The sequence below is a fragment of the Cryptomeria japonica genome, chromosome 1 (genome assembly GCF_030272615.1).
Source record: "Cryptomeria japonica chromosome 1, Sugi_1.0, whole genome shotgun sequence".
NCBI lineage: Eukaryota > Viridiplantae > Streptophyta > Pinopsida > Cupressales > Cupressaceae > Cryptomeria > Cryptomeria japonica.
In genome coordinates this window covers 159344438-159369942 of record NC_081405.1, presented here as the reverse complement: position 1 = coordinate 159369942, position 25505 = coordinate 159344438, and the positions used below count along the sequence as shown (strand labels likewise).

Sequence of the window (25505 nt, the reverse complement as noted above, 5' to 3'; positions counted from 1 at the left end):
TATCAACTAGCCATTCAATTAAGGAACAAATATTCATAGAAAATGCCAAGTCTAGATCCCCATGATGACTTGCAAATGAAAACTTGGCATATTATATTTTATTAAAATAATAACACTACATCATATTTATTTGAAATTGTTCTTCAAAATAATTATTGTCCACAAGTGAAATCACAACTATTAACCAAATTCACTTAAAGCTATATGTTTGTCTTCTCAAGCTTTAGAATGATGTACAAAGACATGAAAGGTTAATTTAGTATTGATATTTGACATGTGTGAGTATTACAAATGATTACATAATTTAAAATATAAAATTTAATAAAGAACTAAACGACTCAACTAACTAGTCAATTAAGAAGAAGAAACACACAATCATGGAAATTGCCTAGTCTAGATCTACATGATGACCTATGAATGAAAACTTGAACTGTTATGCTTTATTAAAAAAATAATACACTCTACCATATTTATTATAATTTTCTCTTCATAACAAGAAATTCCCACAAGTGAAATCGTGACTATCAACTAGGTTCACTTCAAGCTTCATGTTTGGCTTTTCCAGCTCTAGAATGACCTATACAAACATATGAAAGGTTAATTCAATATAGATATATTGTAATTACATGTATTACAATTGATTTCATAGTTTAATTAATAAAAATATAAGCAATATTTAAGAATTTTTTTAAGAAAATAATATATACATCAAGAAAATGGATAAAATAATGCTTATAAAGTATTTTTTGAGATAAGCTTGAGGCCTCATATTGTCATTTTCTTATAGCCTATATTTAATGTAAATGTCATATAGTTTTTTATTCCTATACATTATTATAAATAACAAAATATTAAAAAAATGTAATAATGTATTGGAAAATTAATTTACTTTAATTCAAAGATAGACAATCTAGAGTATACTTACAACTTCATTATTAAATTTAGTAATAGAAAATGTTAAATGACATGCATTTAACAACTAAAATAGTCTAATTTTCTAAGAAGCCTTATATCACTTTCCTATAATCTTCACATAATACAATTGTGAAAGGAATTAAGCATCACATACTTTGAATCTAGGAATTTCATTATCCAACAAATAGTTTGCTAACTATATATCATACAAGCTTAGTAGGAGACGTGTCTTCAAACCTTGATACTTGATATGTCTCTTGAGACAAGGGGATTTGCAGCGTGCTTAGGATTTGATGTCTTCGATGAAAGATGGTGCAAAACGCAAGTTTAAAAAAAAGCCCACAATGCAAAAAGTAGAAATGCAAACAAACACAACGCTTAAAGAAAAAATGTGCGACTAAAAAATGCTTTGACACTAGTAGCGCATCCGACGTTGGTTGCAAGCCTACAATAGATTCCCATTTTTTTGAAATGCACTATGAATCTCCTTTTTTTTGAAACGCACAACAAAGCTAAGGGTTTTTCAATTTTTCTAGTTTCATTTTTTGGATTTTGGATTTATTGTGGGTTCAATTTGCTTTGAATCCATTATCGATAATTAGTTTTCTATTTTAGGTATTCTTTATTTTTATTTAATTTATCTCTTTTTTTAATTTTCTAAATTTTAAACTATAAGTATGTATATGATAAAAACAATAAAACCTGAAACTAAGTATAAACTAGGTATGTCTGCTATAAAAGCTTTTATATAGAACAATAAAAATGTGAAACTAAGTATATGATGTACTAAAAAGTTAAAAAATTAAAACACACGCCTTGTAATTGTAGTATAAAAGCTACAAGTATAATATTGATATGCAAATTATCTTTTTTTAATGCTCACTAATATATCCTAATTGGTCCACATCAAATTTTTAGTTATACCTGTTAGCCACTTAGCAATGACAAACCATTTAATTTTTATTTAATTTTCTTTGCCTCCATTGACATGTCTGCTACTACTATGCAAACAATCAGTGCAAAATTTATCAGACCTGTTGTTAATATGCAAACAATCAGTGCAAAATTTATTAGACTTGCTGTTAATTTTTTTTTTCATGTAGAATGTTAGGTGGGAGAAAACAAGGCTTGTAACCTTTGTGGAAGTATGTTGATCATGTTTCGAGGCAAAAAGGTATAGGTGAAATAGCCATGATCAAATGTAAACTTTGTCCAATGGCATGACAAGGTGCTTACATGAGGGTGAAGGCTCATTTTCTTCACAAATCTGGAAAAGGTGTTGATCATTGTCTAAATGAGACCAAATGATATGAGGCTTGGAGGGATCAAGAAATGACTGATGAGAAAGTTTATGATATGAGCTTCTTTCATGCTTCAACGATAGGGGCAACTATTGTGACTCCTAATCAGAATAGAGAGACAGTGGTAGATGTGTCTTCTAGAGATGTAACAACACAATAGTCTCACAAGAGACCGCATACTAGTAGCTTAAACCCCATTGGAAGACTATTTGATGTGTAATATTGAGAAACAATTGATACCGCAATTGTACACTTCTTTTATGCAAATGGAATATCGTTTAATGATGCTTGCTCACCTTTCTATGGAGAGATGGTCCAAGCTATCAATAATGGATCAAGTGGGTATAAACCACCTGGACCTGAAAAGCTTGGCACAACTTTAATCGATAAAGAAAAATTTTGATTAGAGCAACAAATTGCACCAATAAAAAGTGTGGTTTATAGAAGGATGTAGTATTGTGATGGATGAGTGGACAAATGTTAGAATGTGTCCACTACATAATGTCATGGTGACATGTAGCAAAGAGCCTTATTGTTTTAAGGCAACAAATTGTTCAGAGCAAGAAAAAATGAAGATTTCCTTCATAACCATGTGATAGCATTGAGGAGATGGGGCATCACATGTAGTCCAAGTTGTTACCAATGTTACACCTGTTTGTAGAGCGACAATATGATCATACAAAAAAAGTACAAGCATATATTTTGGACACGCTATTGTGTGCATTCGTTGAACAATGCACTCAAAGATATTGGCAAGTTCTAGTGGATTTCACACCTCGTAGAAAAGGGTAGAAAAATACAAAGGTTCATATATAACCATCACCACACACAAGCCATTTATCATAAATTTGCCAAAGTGGAACTTCTCAAACCAACTGATACACAGTTTGCTTCTTAGTTTATTCTTTGTAACCGCCTTTGTGAAGTCAAATGAGCTTTGTGTTCCATGATTGTTAGTGATGCATGGGTAGCTTAGAGGCAATCTACACCAGATACTGTAGTTGAGATGAGAAGTTTGGTCCTTGATGATTGTTTTAAGGCTGATGTGAGATTTGTTGTGGACTTTATTAGGCCTATATGTGAGGTAGTTAAAATTACAGATTTAGACAAGCCTTGTTTGGGAGAAGAGTATGAAGAAATAGATTCCATATGTGAAAGAGTCAAGAAAATAACTTATGCAAAAGATGTTTCTTTATATCATTTGATAGAAGAATTGTTACATCGAAGATGGAACAAACTTAACACACCCCTTCATTGTGATGCCTATGCCTTAAATCCTAAATGACATAATACACAAGAGACCAATAAGAGCGCTCCACATGAGGATAGAGAGATAATGGAGGGATTTTGGGCTGCAATAAAAAAAAATTATGGTCAAGGTGAGGATGCCTCAATTATAAGGAGTCAATGGAATAAATTTTCATGTGGGCAACATAATTTTACTGCAATGAAAGCTTTATATGATATGTGAGCAAAGAAAGACACTTTAAAGTGGTGGTAGAACTATGTAGGTGAAACCCTTGAATTGTAATCACCTACAATTAGATTGCTCTTACAAGTAGCTATCTCTTTATCTTGTAATACTAATTGGAGTACATATGGTTTTATTCATTCACAAAAGAGGAACCGATTAGGGTCAAATAAAGTAGATAACTTGGTCTACATTCATAGCTCACTTCGTCTTCTCTCTTGTGTTGATCTTGGGTACATGGAGGGTCCTTCAACAAAATGGGACCAAATTGCAACTGATGGAAGTTGCAAGTGGGATGAAGTGGTTGAACCAAATGGCCTTAATTAATTGCCCCCAGTTCCATTACCATCAGAAGAAATTGAGTTAGAGAGTGATGAGTATCTCGAGAGCATTCTAGCTAAGGACCTTGATATGGATGATCAAAACATAGAGTAGATGATAGATTTCTGATTTTTGTTTTTCATTTGTGTATTAGCATCAAACTATCAATATTTTTTTATTTTAATATGTAATGATAATCTAATATTAAATATGTAGTGTGAGTTTTGAATTCTTTGATTTATTGACACAATGGCATTTGACATATGTGTATTTAAACTAGAAAATTAATGTTAATTTGTTACACTTTACCACTGTTCTTGTTTTCAAAGTTCTACATTATGATATTTTCAAAATATTATCAAATTATATTAAAAAATTCCATCACCAAGTACCCCATCTCCTATTTTTTTAAAATTTGTCGTACTGGTACCGGTACCGATCTCAAGTACCGTCTCTTGGCGATCTTGATATTATATGATTGTAGAAAAGAAAACAAAAGTTATCCGTCCATTGCGAGTGAGGTTTTGGAAGCTATTTTTTTGCTTGAGTTTAGACAAAATGGCCATACATTTTCTCAAACACTTTTCCTATTCCTACGTACTCTTCTCTGAATTGACTTTGTCACTGCTATAAATAGTGAGAATGCATATGCAAAAGGAATTCGTGTGAAACAAATTCACAGACAAATAGGGGCTACAACTCTATAAAACAAAAGAAACACTAAGAAGACAATTGGAGGCAAAGAAAATACTTTTCTATTTAAGCCAAATAATAATCATTTACAAAATCTTTCAAACTCAGCTTACAAAATATTACAAACTTTTTTCCTTTAGCTGTGTAGAGCTATTGTTACTGTTCTTTCTATTTGGAGCTGTTTGTTGTTGCATAACACTCTTTTGCTCAAAACTTCTTATCAATTTGATTATGGAAGTTCACGAAAAACAACTTGTGTATGGATAAATCATGGACCAAATGAACTCCCACAATTGTTGATATTGCATAAAGTTTAGATTGAATATGAAAGTTGCATAGTGAATGGTCATTTCTCTAATTTAAGGATAATTTGTGAAATTTTGAACAATGACTTATGCCTTGTTACTGCTGAACATTTTAAGAAATCATGTGAGGTCATGTATATATTTAGGTCTTTTGAGTATTATCCATTCTAGGAATCTTGTACATAGCTTAGTTGGTTTTTTTAATTTTAGAGTAAGTTTCCTTTCTATTTGTTTTAGTTTCGTTTGTTTTGCTTAGCATAGTTGTTGGTCTACCTTGGGTCATTTGGCTCGAGTAGTTTTAGTTTGTCTTCTTAAGTTTAGTTTGCGTTAGTGTTAGTCGTCATTGCTTAGTTTTAGTTGGTTTCCTTTGTGGGAACTTTTGTTTGCGAGAAAGGCGTTGTGTTGTTTTTACATACATTGGCACAATTTTGATTTGATGTTCGGTTTATTTCTTGGATAATTGTCTATGAGGTTCTTTAGAATCCAAGGTTAGTTCTCTCTAGCTTTATCATTTGGTTATGATTTGTCTTCGAATTGAAAGGGAATCATCTATTGTGTCTTGATACTGAAATCTTATGGTTACTATATATTTTACACATAATTAATTGCACTAAGTCATTGCAATTTCTTAAAAGAATTCGTGACTAGTGAAAAATCTTAAATCTTACTTTAGTGCCATTGTCATTCTCAAACCCATTATGAGTTTCACTGTTTATGAGTCAAATTGCAAAAAGTGAAAATGAAAGAAAAGTAGTATCAAAAGAAAGAGTAAAAAATGAAATGAAAAGAAATATCCAAGTATTTGGCTTTGAGAGTTTGCAAATATCTCCATCGGGGCTATGGATGTTAGGCTAGCAATGGAGCAATGTTCTTGGGAATTACAACAATAACCTTGTTGGGGCTATGGATGCCTGACTGGCAATGAAGAAATATCTAGGTTGTTTTTGAATTAAAGACTACTCATGTAGCTTGTCAAGTGGATTCTAGGAGTTACAATGTGTGATGTTCCCATCCCAATGTTAAATCTCTAGAGCCAAACAATTAAAAGAAAGCTCCTGATGTCTAATAACGACTATAAGTGGAATCAGTTCTTTGTACCACCGATTCTAATACTTGCTTGCGCATATATATATATAAAAGAGAGGCAATGATATTTGGTGATAATAATATAACTTTATCGCTGTGAAATTTGGATACATTGTTATATAATTATCAGGCACAACTCATGGTGCTAATTATTATTGAAGGAAACACATTTGGAGATTGCCACTGCACCCATAAGAACCACCGAGTTTCTATCAATTAGTATCATTGATTGTTCAATTGAGACTACAGAGTTGATATATATACCACGATACATTAGCGATGGTTGATATAAAATATTAATATCAAAAGATTTGAATTAAGTATGTGTCATGGAAGCTTTGGAATTGGAAGCGATACAAGCCAAAGTGAGGACGAACCAGTTACGAGACCAAACCAAATAATATTATCACCGAGGAAGATCTGTGAAGATCAATCACAGATGCCGACTCCAGAATATCGATTACGGACAAGGTATACGGTAAGAATTAAGAGTCGTGTTAACAATGACCAATAAACAATAGCGATTAAGAAAATGATTGTCAAACAACAAAGGAGGACTATATGTGATTCATTAAGAAGAGGCGATGGACTCCCTATAAAGCTTATCGCGTGTATTAGGGAATAATATTATCAAGCGCCCACTTTATATAAAGAGATCGGAGTATAATATGTAGCGCTCTGGTTTATAAATAAACAGCGTAGTAATTAAGTTATGAAAAAGTGGAAATGTTATTGTTAATAAAGGCATTGACTAACATTAATGAAGTTAGTAATCATTTCATAACAAGGGTCATGTCTATTCAAAGAGATGCATTGCTTCATTTCGGGATGGGAATATAAAAGGAATGATGTAGTGTGAAGAATTGGGGGGCTAACCACAGAGAGACAGAAAAGCAATCTGTTAAGCCACAAACTTTTATGTCATAGATGCATGATTTTAAGAGACTAATCCAGACAGCATTGGAGGGACATCTCATAAAAAGAAGATAGCAATTACGAACATAATAAGGGCCCATGCACATATATTAAGTGCAGTGATTAATAGAAAATGTTGTAATTAATAACAGTAATAATTAATACAGAGCAATTATATAATGAAAGGCAGTGAACCATTCATTAAGAACAATAATGCATTAATAAAGGGGATCGGAACTGCAGATCCAATGAAAAGGAGTGTACAAAGATTTTTGCAGATTCATGAAGGATTGTATGAACAGATTATGTGAAGAGACAGTGAAGACTTCTATGACAAACTTATGAGGAGACTCTTATAAATTCTATAGCAGATTGTAAGGAGATAGTAATCAGTTTTATGGGAGATTTATGATCAACAAAAATCCATTGTCAAATCAAAGAAATCTATCAAGCTAAGTTCCATCTTCCAAAACTATTCTTAGCATTATGAGTTAAATATTATGGTAAAATGTTTTCAGAATTAATGAAATTATATTTATAAATGTATTACAATTCTCACTTTAAGTTAGAATTGTTGTTTCAGGACTAAATCAAGGCGAATCCCGAATGGGGACATTACACAATGGTCTTTTAAGATGGAATGAACACATTTTGCACACACTTGTAATCAAAGACAAAGTACCTTAATTCAATTTGTGATTTTCTTCCCTTTTGAATACATTTCCTAATCGGTTGATAGGTTGGAAGGAATTATCCAAAGGTTCTGGGTGCAGAATGGGTCTTTATCTTTGAAATTTTCAGAAACATTTTTTTGAATTGGTACTAGTGCTGTGTTGTAAACACTTACGTCCCATTGCAAATGGGGATCCCTCCTTTTTGCTTGCTAGGTTAGTCACTTTGGCTTAGTTTTTCTCAGCTTGGCAGTAGTTTTAGTCTCCTAGCTATTCAGGAAGGTAGTAATGTCTTGTCAATCCAGAAGAGAACTTTGATCAATCCTTGATACAACTTAGAGTGGAAAGTTTTATCCTTGGAGGGGTATGATCAAGTTAAAAATTCATTCAAAGTCCATGAATGAGATCTTCAAGATTTGCAATTGAGCGCAAAATTATCAAAAAATGTTGTCAAGGAAAGTATTTAGGAATAATGTGGTGAATTTGATTCCCTTGAACAAAATGAAAGAAGAAATGAAAGTGTGGATTAGAAGGATAAAATGATGAAAATCCCACATTAAAATCCATGCTCAACAAGAAGCCTTGTTTAAGAATCCTTGGATAATGTAATCACATTTAATAATCCTTGTCAACCATGGTTTTCCACTTGTAAATCCATTGATATATTAAGATCTCGCCTAGAAATTTATGCTAGTATCAAATTTCCACCTTAGAAGAGGTCAATTTCATGATGAGATGTGTGAAATGAATGTGCAAGGCAATCCATGTGTAAGTCAAGTTCCGACTCAACGGTGAGGGAAAATCAAAGAAAATCCAAGGGAAAATTGTGGAAAAGTGAAAGAGTAACAATGGGAAAATCATGAAAAACTTGAGGAAAAAAAATGAGAAAATGTAAAAGTCCTTGTCTCTCATGAATTTGTGCCCTCTAGTGCTTGTCCATCCATGGATTTTTGTTCACAAGTCCCTGATTCCCTTGGAATTCCACTTCATAGTCCGCCTCCACTCTCAAATCCTCTAGGAAAAATCCCTCTCAAAGTCTAATTAGCGCTAAGATGTTCTTGTCTACCCCTTAAATGCACTAGACAGTCCTTGCACAACCCTCATTTGCGCTCAACAGCCCAAGGATACATGGAAATCACGCCCAACAGTCTAGGAATACATGGAAATCATACCCAACAGTCCAAGAATACATGAAAATTGTGCCGAAGAGTCCTTATTTAGGTCAAAATCTCGCCTTGTAATCCATAGACAAGTCAAATTTCCACCTTAAAATCCTTGTAGAAGGAGAAAATTTGCTAGAAAATCCTTAAGCAAGGTAGAATTTGCTAACAATTATTAGCACAAGTCAAAATTTGCTTGGAAGAAGGTGAGCACTCAACATTATATTTATAAATCTTCAAAGCAAGATGAAATCATCCGCAAAGAGGCTGACCTTATTTAAGAATGCAAAGAAAATCCACGTGGAAAGAAGCTGACCTGATAGAAGAAAACACACAAATTCTCTCCAAAACGTGTGAATTTAGATGAAACAAGAGTAATGAGGGCCGACTTGAATCAAGCAAAGTTGTAATATAAAAAATAGAAATTAAACTCTTCATAGCCAACCCTTGCTAAGGTGTTTAAGGTGCATACAAAAGAGGAATCCAATGAGAATTATTTTCAATTCAATTCCAAACCATTTCCAAGTGAATTAAAGGCAAATCAGAAGTAGAAAAGAAGCAAATTCATAGCAGAGAGAAGGCAGATTAGGGCAAATCTCATTGCAAAGCAAAGATAAGGTGGAAGCGATTAAAGGAAGTATTCGTTATTGAAGCCTAAAAGAGGGCAATTCTGGAGTAAAGCTTGTGAAATTACATGCAGACTTGATAAAAATTCTCCCTTAACTCAAGCAATTTCCAACTCTTGAACATCATTTCTAGAAAATCCTATGTTTTAAGGTGCCAATCCAAAACTGTCGGAGGACAAATTAAAAGTTTTTAAGGTTCAGTTTTGTGGAAAATCTTGTGCAGAAGGTGTTATTGCCATATTTCTACAAGGATGTGACGGATTTTACTACCTCATGAATTTAAGATTGCTTTGTTTCATAATTTTCCTTGTAGGATGATTGTCATTAATTTCCTTTAAAGGATTCTTCTTGAAAAGAATTAGGAATTCAAGAATATGAACTTTCACTTTCACCTTAGAAATTCCAAAATTTGGAATTAATAAACTTGTTTATCTGTGACTTTAATCCAAGGTAATTTCCCTTTCTTTTTTAGGTATGATGCAAGGAAGCGGATGGAAAAGGAATCAACAATGCGAGGAAAGATCAAGATATTCAAGAGGATGACAAAGATGGAGCTTTCCAAGGATTGCTCTACAATGATGGAATAGGATGAAAGACATCACAATGTTGAGGAAAACGATTGGAGGTCAAGGACATCCAAGATATCAGGACATCATGAAGGATTCCAAAGATGAAGATGAAGTGCGAAAGAGATGAAGCCTAAAGACAAGATAGAATCAAAGTTAGAAACTCATCCAATGGAGATGATGATGTTGAGTATCAAAATATATTGCTAGAAATGCAAGGAGAAGAAACTTTGCAAGATGTATAAGATGAGGTGGCACTTACTCATCTCAACCAATCAAATAATGACAAGTTAGCATGTCCGAATTCATTGAACCTGATTCATCAACAAGTTAGCATGTGAAATTATATTTAATGAGATATTACAACTCATTTTTCTCATTGATCCTTTCTCTAAAAGGGCACACATTCAAATATTTGTAATTTTCTTGTTGGAGGATATTAAATGTAAGGAGGTGGTGGTTATAACTAACTCCACGTAGGGTTTCATTGAATTATCTTGGTCATTGATTTAGAATCAATCTGGGCCCTTCATTTTGTAATTGGAAGTCTATAAAAGGATTGGCCTTTTCATTTGTAAAGGTTAATAGATAGAATAGTAGAAGTTAGAAGTAGTAGGAGGAGATAAGAAATTGTAGCCAAGACTATGTCGCAATAAATACATAATTTTCATTGAAGATGTGGTAGAGCTCTATGTGTTGTTTCAACATTTTGCATGGTTTCTACTAATGAAATTTTAGTTGAATTTCATTGATTTTTATGGAGAAATGTGGAGATATGTGATGAATTCCTTCGTTCATACCATTTACAATTTGTTGATTGCAAATTGTAGTGTAAGGTTAGCCTGAACCTCATTTTGATCTTAGTTCGATTATGACTGATCATTTGATTGTGTCAACATTGGGTATTTCAATGGATGTTGACAATATGAAAATGTTTCATCACCTTTAGAGATCGCATCAATTTTGTATAGTTGTTGTCATCATGGCAAAGAAAGCTTGATTTAAAGAATTTATCTATCTAAGCATTATCCATTATCTTCATTTTCCTTAGGTTTAGATTAGATTTCCCTAACCCTTCATCTTTTTGTCTATTATTTGAACTTTGAATTAGTTTAGTATTCATGTTCTAGTTCCAGTTAAGCATAAGTCCCTTTGTGTAAAGAACAAATCAAATCATTCACTAAGTCTATGGCATTGTGAACTATCTTTGGTTAAGTAGAAAGTAGTTCCATAAGGAATTCGTCTATCTAAAGCATAGTTACAAGACTCGGACTCGGCAAGCTGATTTTTGACTTGGACTTGGACTCGATGCCCAGACTCGGCCAACACTCGACGAATTGAAAAACCCAATAAATTCAAAGTTTTTTAACGAATTTAAACTTCTTTCATGTGTTTTTTAATAAATAAACATTAAAGACACAATAATCTCATCAAATAGAAGCCCATACACAAGTTTACATTGATCACATAAGTATAATTGCAAATTTTAGGCTTGCGTTGAAGGAAATAAGCTAAACTAAATAACACATTAGAAATATAGATAGTGTCAAATGTCTACAAAATTCATGGAATATGAAATCCATGTCATCAAAAGTTCAAAACATATATCAAGATCAACATAAAAGCTAGAGCCTAGAAGTCTAAGGCTCAGAGGAGCCAATATCAGTGAACATTGATCACTCGACCCTACAACCGTCCTACGTGTGTGCCTAAGATAGGTCCTGGAACATTCTGCAACCATGATATTTGCCTGTGTGTCAGGCTCAGACTTAGCCTCAGCCTTAGCCTTAGTGACATCAACATCCTCATCTGCTGTTGTTAGAAGGAGCTTAATCAAACTCGAAGGTTAAATTTTCCCCCCTTTTATTGGCGCAATTTCCCCCCAAATTATTCAACGGGGTCAAGGGGAGCGCCCCCGAAAGCTCAAATGACTTTTATTTCATTCCTCTGTGTAATGTCCCCAACTCCGCAATCTAAAGAGACATATAAACAGTGGATTTCAACAATTTATTTTGAGTATGAATAATTTATTTATAGTGTAATTAGCCAAATTCGTTTAAAGTCACTTATTATCAATAAGTCAATTCCCATATTTAATTCCTAAGGAGATTGAGAGGATTAGCTACCATAGGATGCCCGTAGCGCTTATCAGGCCCAAGGGCGGTACACTCCCCCTTGGCCCTACTGTCAGAAGCCCTTTGTCAACTGCAATGGGTGGCCTACCTGGCAGAGGCCTAGTTCCTGCTATCCCTGTTGCCTAATTCCTCATCTACCTCACTGAGTTTGGATATGCAATTGCTTTATTCATAATCTGGGTAGTAACTCATATCATACTTATTAGTCCTTAATTGCATAACGTTGTTTATTCCTTAAATAGGAGTTGTAGGTTTATTTGCAAATTGATTGTATATAGAGGTTCATTCATATACTTGAATACCCTTATGGTTTATATATATATATATATATATATTAATATTAATATTATGTAATCATAGTAATTCCCATTGTATTATCCTCAATCTATATATGGTTGTAATCTGACTACATCTATATATACAAAATGCCTAATTTAATGTCTATATGTATTCATACATTTGTTTAGTATTTAATTTCCTATCTTTTTATGCCTAAGTTTCCTTTTAATTTATTTAAATTCTACTGCAGAATGAATGTCAGCGGTTAAGAGTGCTTACCTCGTCCTTTGCTATTGTCCCGCGCTAACCCTTCGTATTCTCTGTTCGCTGTCTCCTATGTGTCTGCTTCCGCGTGCCCTTCCCCCTTCTCTTGCCCACGAGTTTACGCTTTAATACCCACGGGGGGGTTGAGGCGGACCAGTCAAGGGTCGCGACGACTGAGGGAGGAGTAAGCATGGTGACTGTTGGAGTCACCGTTTCCACCCGAAACTCTCTTGCGGCGCCTCCAAGATTAGACGCACCGTAACACATACGTAATGTGTTTGCTGGGTGTAAAACTCCCGAAAAATCCCTAAGTTTTAAGCGCTTTATTCATTGTGTATTGGTTATTATACATTAATAAAGGGTCCCCTTTAATTGTAGCGTGAGGGTATAAAGTCTCTTTTCTTAATAATGTTTATAATGTATAAAGTCCCCTTTATTTTATTGTATATTTATATTTTTGATTTATTACATGCATCCATAAATAATAATAATAATAATTATATATTTAATTAATAATGCATTAAATTATAGTTTATATTTATTTAGTATACATCACTAATTATATATTCAATTAACATTATGGTAAAGCTAAATCAAGAGTTAATAATTAAACATGATTATTACATTAATATAAAACAAGGAGTCATTTCCGATTAATTAAAAATGTTAAATCTTTTATAATTACAAAAATGTGGGGTTATGACACTCTGTTTAATCTTTATCTACATTTAATTGATATTTTCTACATGCAATTCCTAACATCCACATCATCCTTGGACATATTCACCGTTTATTCCACTTAAAACAAAGACTTAAAATTTTTTTGGCTTTTTTATTGTTGCCTGGGCGGTAGAGTCCAGGCCTCGGGATTCGCGAGTCTGTCGAGTCTGGTAGACTCGTTGAGTCTGCCAAGACCCGGCCAGACTCGACCGAGTCCGAGTCCAGAGGCACCTGGCCTTGGCAAGGGCGACCCACCTCGAGACTCGACGAGTCTTGCCAAGACTCGCAGAGTCTTGTAACTATGATCTAAAGCACTATCCATTATTATCATTGTCCTTAGATGTTTAGATCAGATTCTCTGTTAGAATATTTAATCTTTACTTGGCTTAGGTTTCTTTATTTGTATTTAGTTTGGGATATTCCTTTGAAATCCCTACATGTAATTTGTCCTCTAGTACATGTGTGAGGACAAGTCATTCCTTTTATTTTCCTTTATTAAGGAATATTAGATTTCCTCCTTATGAGGATTGTGACACATTGTGAATGGTGGCATTCATAGATTTGAGAGTTACTTTGTAACTCCTCTCATCTCTATTTAAGAGTTGCTTCTCCTCTCTTTCTTCTTATGGAAGCATTTCTATGCTAAGATCACTCTCTCTTTCTCTCATTGTATTTTTTTAGGCTTTATGCCATCTTCATAATCATGGGGGTTTTTTCTTTGCTTTTTCCCCTTTACAAATCTTGTGTCTCCTTCTTGGATTCTGGTGTGCTTACTCTTGGTTTTTGGCTTCTCATTTTTTATGGTAATACTGTACCTTTAAACAATTGCTCATTGATCAGTTCTTTCTTGGTACTTCATGTTATTTTCCTTCTAACCATTATCCTTTTTGTCTTTTATTTGAAGTTCAAGTCAGTTTAGTAATCCAGTTCCAATGAAAAGCGCAAGTTCCTTTGTGATAACAGCAAGTCACATCATTTACTGAGTCTATCCATTGCATTGTCTAGATATAACATTTGTAAACCTTGGGGTAGCCTTGATTACCTTGATGTAATAGTGGGCTCACCATGACTTTTACTAAAACCAGTGCTCAACAAATATGAGTGAATCCTACTATACCATGCCCGTGGTGCTTTCTTGAGCCCATAAAGAGCTTTCTTCAGCCTATAAACTTTGTTTTCTTTACTTGGAACTTCATAACTAGGTGGTTGCTCCACACACAATTCCTCTTTCAATACCCCATTCAAGAAGGCAAACTTCACATCCATTTGAAATACCTTCCATTTGTGTTGGGTTGTTATTACTAAGACTGTCCGCATGGTTTCAATCCTAGTAATTGGAGCAAATGTCTCATCATAATCTCTACCAAATTGTTGTTTGTACCCATAGACAGTGAATCTTGCCTTATGCCTTTCTATTCTTCCTTCGACATTGCTTTTGGTCTTATAGATCTACTTCACTCCAATAATTTGTCTATTGAGAGGCAAATCGGTTAGCTCCCATGTTTTATGCCTCTCTATTGCATCTATTTCCTCATCCATGGTCTCAAACCATTTATATCTTGTTTCATAGCATTCTCAAAATAAATTGGATCACTATGAGAAAATAATGCAAAATCTAAATTTTCATCAAAATCTTTATCATACCTTTCATTTTGGTAAATCTCCCTTAGTCTCTTCGTCTTTCGTTGATGAAAATGTTGTCATTGATGTCAAAGGCCAAAACAATAATTGTCATTGGCATAAAAACAATTGAGTGAGGTTATTATCATTACTGTCAAAGAAATTGGACTGAGTGAAAGTTAAATTATTTGGTGAAAATATATATAGCAGATATGAAGAGTTTATCCAATTATATGGAATCATGGAGAAATGAAGAAGATGATCGTAAAGTATATATAATAATCACACACAGAGGTCCAGGCACAATAATCTATGAATAACAATTAAGGATATTTCGATCAATGCATTTTAGACAGAAAGCAATAAAGAAGGCAGAAGTGAGTGATTTATATGCTTAAGACAAAGACAGTAATCAACAGATGGTGACTAATTGACAATGCAATAGTCAGCGTCCTTATGTCTTAATGATAGAAAAAGTGTAATCAGTTTTAAACATGTAGCAATCAATTTAATAAGAGTGACTTAATGGAGAAAAAGAAGTGATTCTTAAGACAGCGACTGAATCAACTCTTAAAGCAGTGAATTACATTCATACTATGGGACAGCGATCTTATTTTATGAAGAATGGCAGCCTTATTATGACGAAGTATTAAGGAGCAATCAGATTAGAAAAAGATACAATACAATTCAGATATCCAGCATCTAGTGATTTGGTGATTACATAAATGATTGAACGTGGCCATTATCACTGATATATAAGTGCAGTGAATGATGGGAATTGAATGTTTGAGTTATCGAATATTCATGACACGTGACAGAAGCACAAATTGAAGAGTCTACATAATATGAGAGCTTTCCAGAGGAGATGAATTAAGACAAAAATCTAAAAGCTATACAGTAATAAGCGATTTAATATGGTCAAAGACAACAACCATTATCCTTGGGAAATATTTAAGGACAGCAACCTATGTTATAAAGTCCATCACCCTGTTAGCAGCGATTACATCTTCTAAAGACACTGATGAAATATGATATAAAGAGCAACAATATGAATGATAAAGAATTAATAAAAGCAGAGGCCTCATCAAAGATTTGATAATAAACAACAGCTATGGTAACTACAAAATGAAGAACATCGATTTAGTTTCAGCGATTCCATGATGAACAAAGGCGGTGATTCTAATTGAATTAGAATGGTGAAAATATTTATTAATCAACAATTTGTATTAAGAAAATGCCCGATAAAAGAATGGCGGCATCATTATGGATGTGTTTGTCTTCAACAATGAATAACGGCGATGTGGTTAGTGATCAGATTTAGAGATGAAAGACATGAATATTAATGAAGACGGAGGAAAGCCGCAACTTAAGACGCAAATGTTAAAGACAAAAGAATAGCGACTATGTACCGGTCAACAATTACGGACAAAGAGTTTGTCATTAATTGTGATCTGATTAAAACATGCAGCAAGCACTCTACAGACATCAGCATACAGAAAGATTTATATTGCTAATCTCGAGGATTGAGTTGACAATATGTTTGAAGAATGTCGACTTCCTGTAAGCAGCGAGGATGTTTTTATCAGTGATCTGTATAATATAAATAACAAAGTTTTGGTAGCGGTCTGTAAAGAAAAACTGAATTGAAGTATATTCTATCATCATTTACACAACAGAGACTTGTTCGAGAAGAAATATTACAGCAGATCCCAATACGTGTGAAGAAGTTCTTGAGACAGCGCTAGAAATTAACGACAACAATTCTAGAATGATCTCTAAAAGTCAGCGATAATATTGAAGAGATTGAAGATTATAGTTAGTTTGTAAACTAATTTATTAAAGAAATGAGATTATCAAAAGGGTGGAATCTTACTAAGCTGAAACGATCTCACTATAACCACCAAAAGTTGTGTTTTGATTATGGTTAGTAATGACTTTCTAGAAAGGTGCTCTGTTTTATGAAATGGTATGTCTTTCTACGTTAAGACATAAATGTGCGATGAGGTATATAATTCTGGAATTATACTCAAGATAGAAGGAGTTTTTTAGATATATTTTGTGTTATGTGAGAGTGATATGTGAAGATATAAAAGATATGTATATGCAGATATAAAGAGGAATATGTGCAGATTTGTAAAGATGTATGCAGATATAGAGGAGGAGTGTATGCAAATATAAAAGGTCTGCAAATGAATATATTGTATCAGATTTGAAAGGATATATATAAAGAAGAGATAAGAGGTGAATTTTGTCATCTTATTGTAGATTTGTAAGAAGATTATGAGAAGCCTATTTGCAGAATGTCTAAGGCTAATGTATGAAAAGATTATTTCAGATTTGAAGAAAAGAATATGAAGAAATTATAGCAGAATTGTAGAAGAGATTATAGTAGGTTGTGGAAGAAAAGACATCCATCATCTGTTGTTATAGCAACATTGTCGAGGTGGAGAATCAGATTTATGTGAAGTGGGTCGGTGCTCACGAATTCTGAAGTGGGAGTTGGTGCTTCCCATGGGCTGGTGCTCACAAAATTCAGAAGTGGGAGTTGTACAGTGCTCACTAAATCAGATTTGGGAGTTGGTGCTTCCAGTGGGTAGGTACTCACAAAATCAGATTTGGGAGTTGGTGCTTCCAGTGGGTTGGTGCTCACAAACGTAGGGGTTGGTGCCTCTAGTAGGTTGGTACCTACAAGCATTGTAAAAGAAGAAATATATAAAGCATTGATTTGACTGAGGTTTTCTCCTGTAAGGGTTTCCACGTATATATCTTGTGTTCTACTTGTGTTCATATTAGTTAGATCACATAAGAATGTTTGTATGCAGTGAATATGTTTATGGAGATAAGTTATATGCTTATGATTGAAGTTGAAAAAGTTTAAATTGGTAAAATATCATTGTTTTACTGATTCACTCCCCTCTCTCAGTATAACCGTGTGCTCTTCATTCTTGGCATTAGGGAGGTGACAAGGGTCTAAACTCTCACTACTACAACTACTTTGTTGTGCAGAACATCTGTAGAGCTGTCTATTCTCTATTTTTTTGCAGATTGTGCAGTGGTTTGGAGTTATCTGGAGGACTATGCAATTGAGCTCTACGCCTGTCTGTTTAATTGTCTGTCAGCATTTGGTGTTGTCTGGAGTTGACTGCTGGGTTCCATAATTGCTATAGGATCACCTTGGCACTCTTCATACACTTCATCTTCATCATCAATAGGCACTCTAACTGAGATACTCGAAGGGGTGTCCACCGAGCCATCCTATGACTCCTTTTCTATGAACTCAATGTCTCTACTAATCACTATTTGTTTGGTGACAGTGTTATACAACCTATATGTCTTGGACTCTTCACTATAGCTCACGAAGATGTACTTCTCACCGTTGCCATCAAACGTTTTTCTCTTCTACTTTGGCACAAATGCATATGCCACACATGTGAACATTCTCGAGTGCTCTATTGTCCACTTGCATTTTGTCCATGCCTCTTCTGAAATCTTGTCACGAATAGCATTTGTAGCTGTTGTTGCTATAGCCTCACCCCAATATTCATCTGAGAGTCCCTTGGCTTTCAACATACTCCTTGCCATCTCCACGATAGTCCTATTCTTCCTTTGAAACACTCATTTTGCTATGGGGTATAGTTGGTTGTCAACTCCTTCTTGATGCCATGATGCTTGAAAAATTTCACAAACCCATTGGAGGTATACTCTCTCCCTTTATTTGATCTTAGGACCTTGATGAAGTGTCCACTTTCCTTCTCAAAAGCTTTAGGTTTATGCTTCAAAAAATAAACTTGTCTTATGGATTTGGTCATCTATTAAGGTCATAAAATATTGGCTCTTACCAATAGAAATGGTTTGCATAGGGCCACACAAATCAGTGTGCACCAGCTCGAATGGTGCTCTTGCCCTTATAGAGTTGCTCAATTGAAAGGGCTGCCTATGTTGCTTGCCTAAAATTTAACATATTAAAAATGTATCAAATGTATTTGATAATTATTATGCTTAATTTAACATATTTAGTATTTACAATATATATATATATATATGAAAAAAATTAATCACTAATTTTTTTCTTGAATTTTTTTACCCTTGCCAATATTCAACAGAATTTTATTGTTGCCAAACATGAACACGGACTCAAACCTTATGACATAGCTTGTCATAATCCACAAATTTGTTGTAGGATTGTTCTTTGGGCCAATGATTATTTTTTGTCTTAAAATTCTGCGGTGGTCTGAATTTTGTGACTCCAAGAATTATAGTTTCTACCGATCATTTTTTGTGCTACTAGTAGAACAAGGTTATGAATATTTACAATTTTTCATTTCACTAATTTGATAACATTTTTCACAAGCATAATAGATAATGCACTAGCTCAAACATCATCGAGACAAGTCATCTTGTCATTCTATCTACTCTTGATGTGCCTGTCACGAATAGAAAAGGGAAATCACAACTATGAAGTTTATGCCCTTGCATGGGAGCAAAACTCCTTGCACGAGCATTGGCCTTGAACGAGATTAGAATGTGGCAAGTTCAATGCATTTATATTTTTTTAACTATACTTTTTTCTAGAAATAGGTCTATAATCTTGGTGACTTGGTTATGTCTTCCTCTAATACAAAAAAAAATGCTCAAACAAACATTGCAGACCTTAATTTGTTTTATCCTCAAAATTGTAATTCCCTTCTACTTCTCCTATTTTGTAGGTGTATACAACCTCTAGCATCTTTGTTGCATTGTCCATACTTTATGCCAAGAGTTTCCTCAAACTGCAAGCCCTTACAAGCACCAATAGCTACAATGTCCCTTCAAATTGTAAAATTCCTTATTGGGGTTTGACTATAATGAAATGTTTATGACCAGATTGTGCAGAGGGGTACTATTTAGTTTAATCAGTTGCTTATTAAAATGCCTATGAATTTCATTTGTATAACCTGAATAGGTAAATTAACCTTCATGCTATTGATTGGATATACATTCAATATTCAACAACGCACTGATTGACATACAATACATGCAATAACATTTGATTTTAGCATTTATGAGTGCACCTGATGGTTTGCATTACTGACGATGCCAATTTTGCCGTAGTGATCTTCCTGAAACTTCATCGTTGATTCATTGATTGACTACGTGGAAGATTCCTGCTCCCGAACTCGGTTTCATTGTGCTATCCTTACGTGGGGTGTTATATCCCGATATCGGGCCTCTACATATGTTGCCAGTGACGCCTCCCCTGCATTCGAACCACCATCACCTCAACACGGCATATGTTTGGGGTCTTACGCTGTTGTAATATTCCACGGTGAACATTCCATGGTGTATACCAGCCGACTCCCGTCTCCTCTCTACAATTCACACAAGTTCCTCTTGGTGTTCATGGCCCTCAGAGTTTCACGCTTAAATGGAGTGTGGTCTGCGTGCGTATCACCAATGCCATCAATTTGGAATGTAGTTTGTGCGCATTAATTAACCCGTGTTTGCCACTAATGCCGTATCTTTCCTCTCAATCGGTGTGTGGAATACACACGTCTCTGCAACCTTCAAATATCCACGCTACGGTTTACTTCTCGGCTCAATGCTTAGTTCAATATTTTGATCCCAATAGGCCAGTACAGGGCTGACGAAAGGAATTCAAACTTCAAGGGTTAATATCACATAGATAATCAACTTCCATCTCCAGGTCTGGTGTTTTTAATAAAATTCTCATATCCCCATCTCGGGTGCTGCCTATCCTTTTATTATCATCAATTGGTTAAGACTCCCGTAATAGTTAGGATTAATTACGGTATTAGACAAATATATGTAATTAAAAGACATTCTTGTAAATATTAATTATTTATATAAATGAATGGGAAGATTTATATAAAATAATTAATATATTTTTATACTTTCGTCAGTTATTTATTAGGGGACATGATAGTCTCCCCTGCCTCGTGTTGCTTGTCCTCAAGCAACTCCAAAACTCTTTCATTTTCCCAGGTGGCATCATCTTGAGGCAGATTTTTCCATTTGATGAGATATTCTCTGATAGTTCTGTTCCACAATTGCCTGTCCCGTGTTTCCAAAATTACTTCTGGTATCATTTCGAGCTTCCCTTCATCATTCAAAGGAGGTAAATTTTTGGACACAGACACTTGCTGTCCCAAAGCTTTCTTGAGACAAGACACATGAAATACATTGTGTATCTTACTATCCAATGGTAAATCAAGTTCATAGGCAACTGTACCAACCTTCCGGACTACCTGATAGGGACCATAAAACCGAGGTTTTAATTTTTCAGACCCACTACGTTTGAGAGAAGTTTGCCAATAAGGTTGCAACCTGAGAAATACCAAATCCCCCACTTCAAAATGGCGTTCAACTCGCTTTTTATCTGCATAGATTTTCTGTTGGTTCTAAGCACATTGCAAATTCTCCTTAAGAGCTGACAAAATGTCTTGGCTTTCTTGAAGCCAATCATGAGTTTTAGGTACATTGCTCTGTTCAAAAGCAAGGTCAAGAAAAGAGAGTACATCATAGCCATATAACGCTTTGAAAGGAGACATACCAATTGACATATGAAAGGTAGTATTATAACAATATTCACCCAAATATAATCAACGAACCCAAGCCTTCTGATGACTGGCTACATAGTTACAAAGATAACTTTCAATCCACTTATTCACTATTTCCGTCTGTCCATCGGTTTGTGGATGATAGCTGGTGCTATGATTCAACTCTGTACCTGTCAATCTGAAAAGCTCCCCCCAAAATATGCTAAAAAATCTGCTATCTCTATCATTGATTATAGTTTTTGGTAAACCATGTAAACGGAAAACTTCTCTGAAGAACAACTCTGCAATTTGAACTGCTGTAAATTTTGTAGTGATAGAAAAGAAGTGTGCAAATTTAGTTAATCTATCAACCACAACAAAAATACAATCTTTACCTTGGGATTTCGGTAAACCTGTGATAAAATCCATTGATATACTTTCCCATTTCTGATCTGGTATAGGTAGTGGTTGTAATAACCCTGCAGGATAAGTTTGCTCTGCTTTATTTTGCTGGCAGGTGGTGCATTCTTTGACATAACGTAGGACATCGTTTTTTAATCCTTTCCAGGTGAACCTTTCTCTTACCTGACAATACGTTTTGAAGTATCCTGGATGCCCTGCTAGAGGAATATCATGCATAGATTGGAGAATTTTTTCTTTCAACTTTGATCTTGGAATTAAATAAATCTTGTCCTTGTAATAAATAATATCATTAACAACTTTATATTTATCATCTTGTATATTACCATCTAGCAAATCACATGCAAAAAAATCTTTTGAATACTTGACCAGCAATAAAGATTTCCAATCAGCTGTTACTACAGATATCACATTGATTTCAGGCCTTCTAGATAAAGCATCTGCAGACTGCAACAACATTATTTTTACCCTTTACATATTCAATCTCAAAGTCATAAGCTTGAATCTTACTGATCCATTTCTGTTGCTTGTCATTTAAATCTTTTTGTCCCAAGAAATATCTCAGACTGTTATGGTCAGTTTTCACTACAAATCTGCTACCAACCAAATATTGCCTAAATTTTGTCAGTGCATGCATGATTGCCAACATTTCTTTATCATAGATAGAATACAATTTCTCAAGCTTATTAAGTTTCCTGCTTTCATAAACTATAGGATGTTTGTTTTGCATTAAAACTACCCCTATTCCATCCCCAGAAGCATCACATTCCAACACAAAAGGCTGATTAAAATCTGGAAGAGCAAGTACTGGGCAAGAACTCATTACCTCTTTGAGTTTCTCAAATACCTGTTGCGCTTCCTCAGTCCATCGAAAAGCCCCTTTTTTGGTAAGATCTGTCAAGGGTGCCCCAAGCTGTGAAAAACCTCTGACAAACCTCCTATAATAACTGCATAGACCAAAGAACCCTCTTAATTCTGTAAGATTCCGTGGTGGTGGCCAGTCCAAGATGGCTTTTATCTTTTCTTGATGAACCTGTACCCCTGTTGCACTGATCATATGCCCTAAATACAAGATTTCAGTCATTCTGAATTCACATTTAGATGCCTTTGCATACAATGATTGTGTTTCCATAATACCAAGAACTATATCAATATGTTTCAAATGCTCTTCCCAAGTTTTGCTATAAATCAATATATCATCGAAGAATACTAGCAAAAATCTCCTTAACTGTTTGTTAAAAATATGATTCATACAGGACTGAAATGTTGTCGGAGCATTTGTTGGACCAAACGGCATAACCAAAAATTCATAATGACCATAATGACAGCAGAAAACAATTTTATGAATATCTTGTTCTCTTAACTTAATTTGATGATACTTTGATCTCAAATTAATTTTAGAAAAATAAACAGCACCATGCAATTCATCTAACAATTCATCAATTCGAGGAATTGGATACCTGTTTTTGATTGTTTTCTTGTTAAGAGCTCGATAATCAATACACATACGAAGAGTTCCATCCTTCTTTTTGACCAATACTACAGATGATGCAAAGGGACTAGAACTAGGTTTGATGTGCCCCATATCCAATAATTCCTTAATTGCTTTTTCTATTTCATCCCTGAATGTTTTAGGGTGTCTATAAGGAGTAGTGATAACTGGTTTAGCACCTTCTTCTAATTCAATAGTATGTTCAAATCCTCTATCAAGTGGGACTCCTAGAGGAATATCACTGAAAACAGATGATGTGAATCTAATACTGTTAACAAATCATCCTGATAAGATTTAGACTCAAAGCCTTATACCTTGTTGGAGATTAAACATTGTGCTGACCATGCCACATCTCCATGTCTGAAAATAGCCTCCATTCTTTTAGCACTAACAATCCTGGGACCACTGTTAGACATATCACGAAGGACTACCTTCTTATCATCAATTTTAAAAGAGAATTCCATTCTTTTAAAACTCTGGGTATATTCATCTAATGTTTCCATCCACTGTATGCCCAAGACAACATTAGTGTCGGCCAAATCAATCACATAAAAATCATTAGTAACAGTATAGTTGCCAAGAGTAATATTCAATTTAGGAACTTTATGAGTGCTAGATAAATTAGTTCCTCCTGCTACTCTAACATCAAATCCCTCATGTTTTTCAGTCTGCAAGCCATGTCTTTCCACAAGTGCTGCATCTATAAAATTATGTGTTGAGCCACTATCCAGCATAACAATCACACGCTGTCCATTCAAAACTCCTCTAACTCTGAAAATATTATAATGGGGAGTTCCTGTCATAGACGCTATTACTCCTCCTTGTTTAGTACCTGTTTCTGACTCTATGTTCTGTGATGCTTGTTCTATGTTAGGATCAACATTCTCTTCATCCTCGCTGTCAGACATAACCTCAATATAATGAATTTTTCCTTTCCCTAAACATCTATGTCCAGGCTGCCATGATTCCCTACAACTGAAACATAGTTTTTTCCTTTTGAGTTCTTCCCTTTCCTCTTTATCTAGCCCGTTTTTAGGGAAATTATCTTTGTTGAAAGGTTGTTTGTCTTTTTCGGTTTAGGAGGTGGTCCTTCATTAAAAAAATTTCCTTTTGAAGATGGTTCTAATTCTCTTGCTCTTTTGACAACTGTTTGTAAGGTAAGGGGGTTTAAGGACTTAACCAAACCTTTAAGGGAATCAGACAATCCATCTATAAATATTACAATCTTACATCCTTCTGAAATTTCAGTAACTAAGACTGCCAATTTTTCAAATTCAGAAATATATTGCTCAACAGTTGCAGTTTGCTTAAGCTGAGTCAAATCTTTAAGATGTAATTCAGGATCTTTAGAATCAAACCTATCAATAAATTTCTCAGTGAACTCAACATAAGTACCTATCAAATTATGACCCAAGGTTATTTGTCCATGATGCCACCATTCATGTGCTACACCGTCAAGATGTAATGCAGCATATTTAATTGCCTCCTCTTCCATCATAGGGTTTAATTGGAAGTATGTGTCTAATTTTTGCACCCAGGCCCGAGCAGTTGTCTTACCTGAATCATCAAAATAAGGAATGGACATTTTTCCAATTTTCCTTTGCAATTCACTGTTGTTTCCTCGCTGTCCTCTTGGCCTATGTTTCATTCTGACATCTAAATATTCTCTAAATGTCATTGTTGATCTGAATTCTTCTCCTGAACCTAACCAATCCAGATGTATTTCTTCCTGTATTTCTCTTATTGTAGGTTCATTTTCAGGTGGCTGGTTTCTAGCCATAAATGTGGGCATAAATGGTCTAGTTGTTCCTGTTCTTTCTGGCTGATTAATGACTGGTTGTTCATCTCTACCCCCATTGTTTCCCCCATTATTTTGATGTTGATTATTCTGTCTTCCATTATTTTGGTGCTGATTTATATTATTAGCCATAAACTAGGTCATACAGTTGGTCATTCTGTTAACATTATCTTGCATATCTTGCTGACTTCTGATCAGTGCAGCCAATAGG

General features: G+C 34.5%; 1 protein-coding gene across 6 annotated transcripts in view; it reads right to left on the bottom strand.

The window, feature by feature from the left end:
- Positions 1–238: 238 nt before the first annotated feature.
- LOC131029002 (beta-galactosidase 17) overlaps positions 239–25505 on the bottom strand; it is a 247707-nt gene continuing 222440 nt past the window's right edge. For all 6 annotated transcript variants that reach the window (XM_057959378.2, XM_057959376.2, XM_057959377.2 and 3 more), the window contains one exon: positions 239–577. In XM_057959378.2, the coding sequence (XP_057815361.1) occupies positions 488–577 (90 nt within the window). In that variant the 3' untranslated portion in view covers positions 239–487. The remainder of the gene's footprint in view (positions 578–25505) is intronic.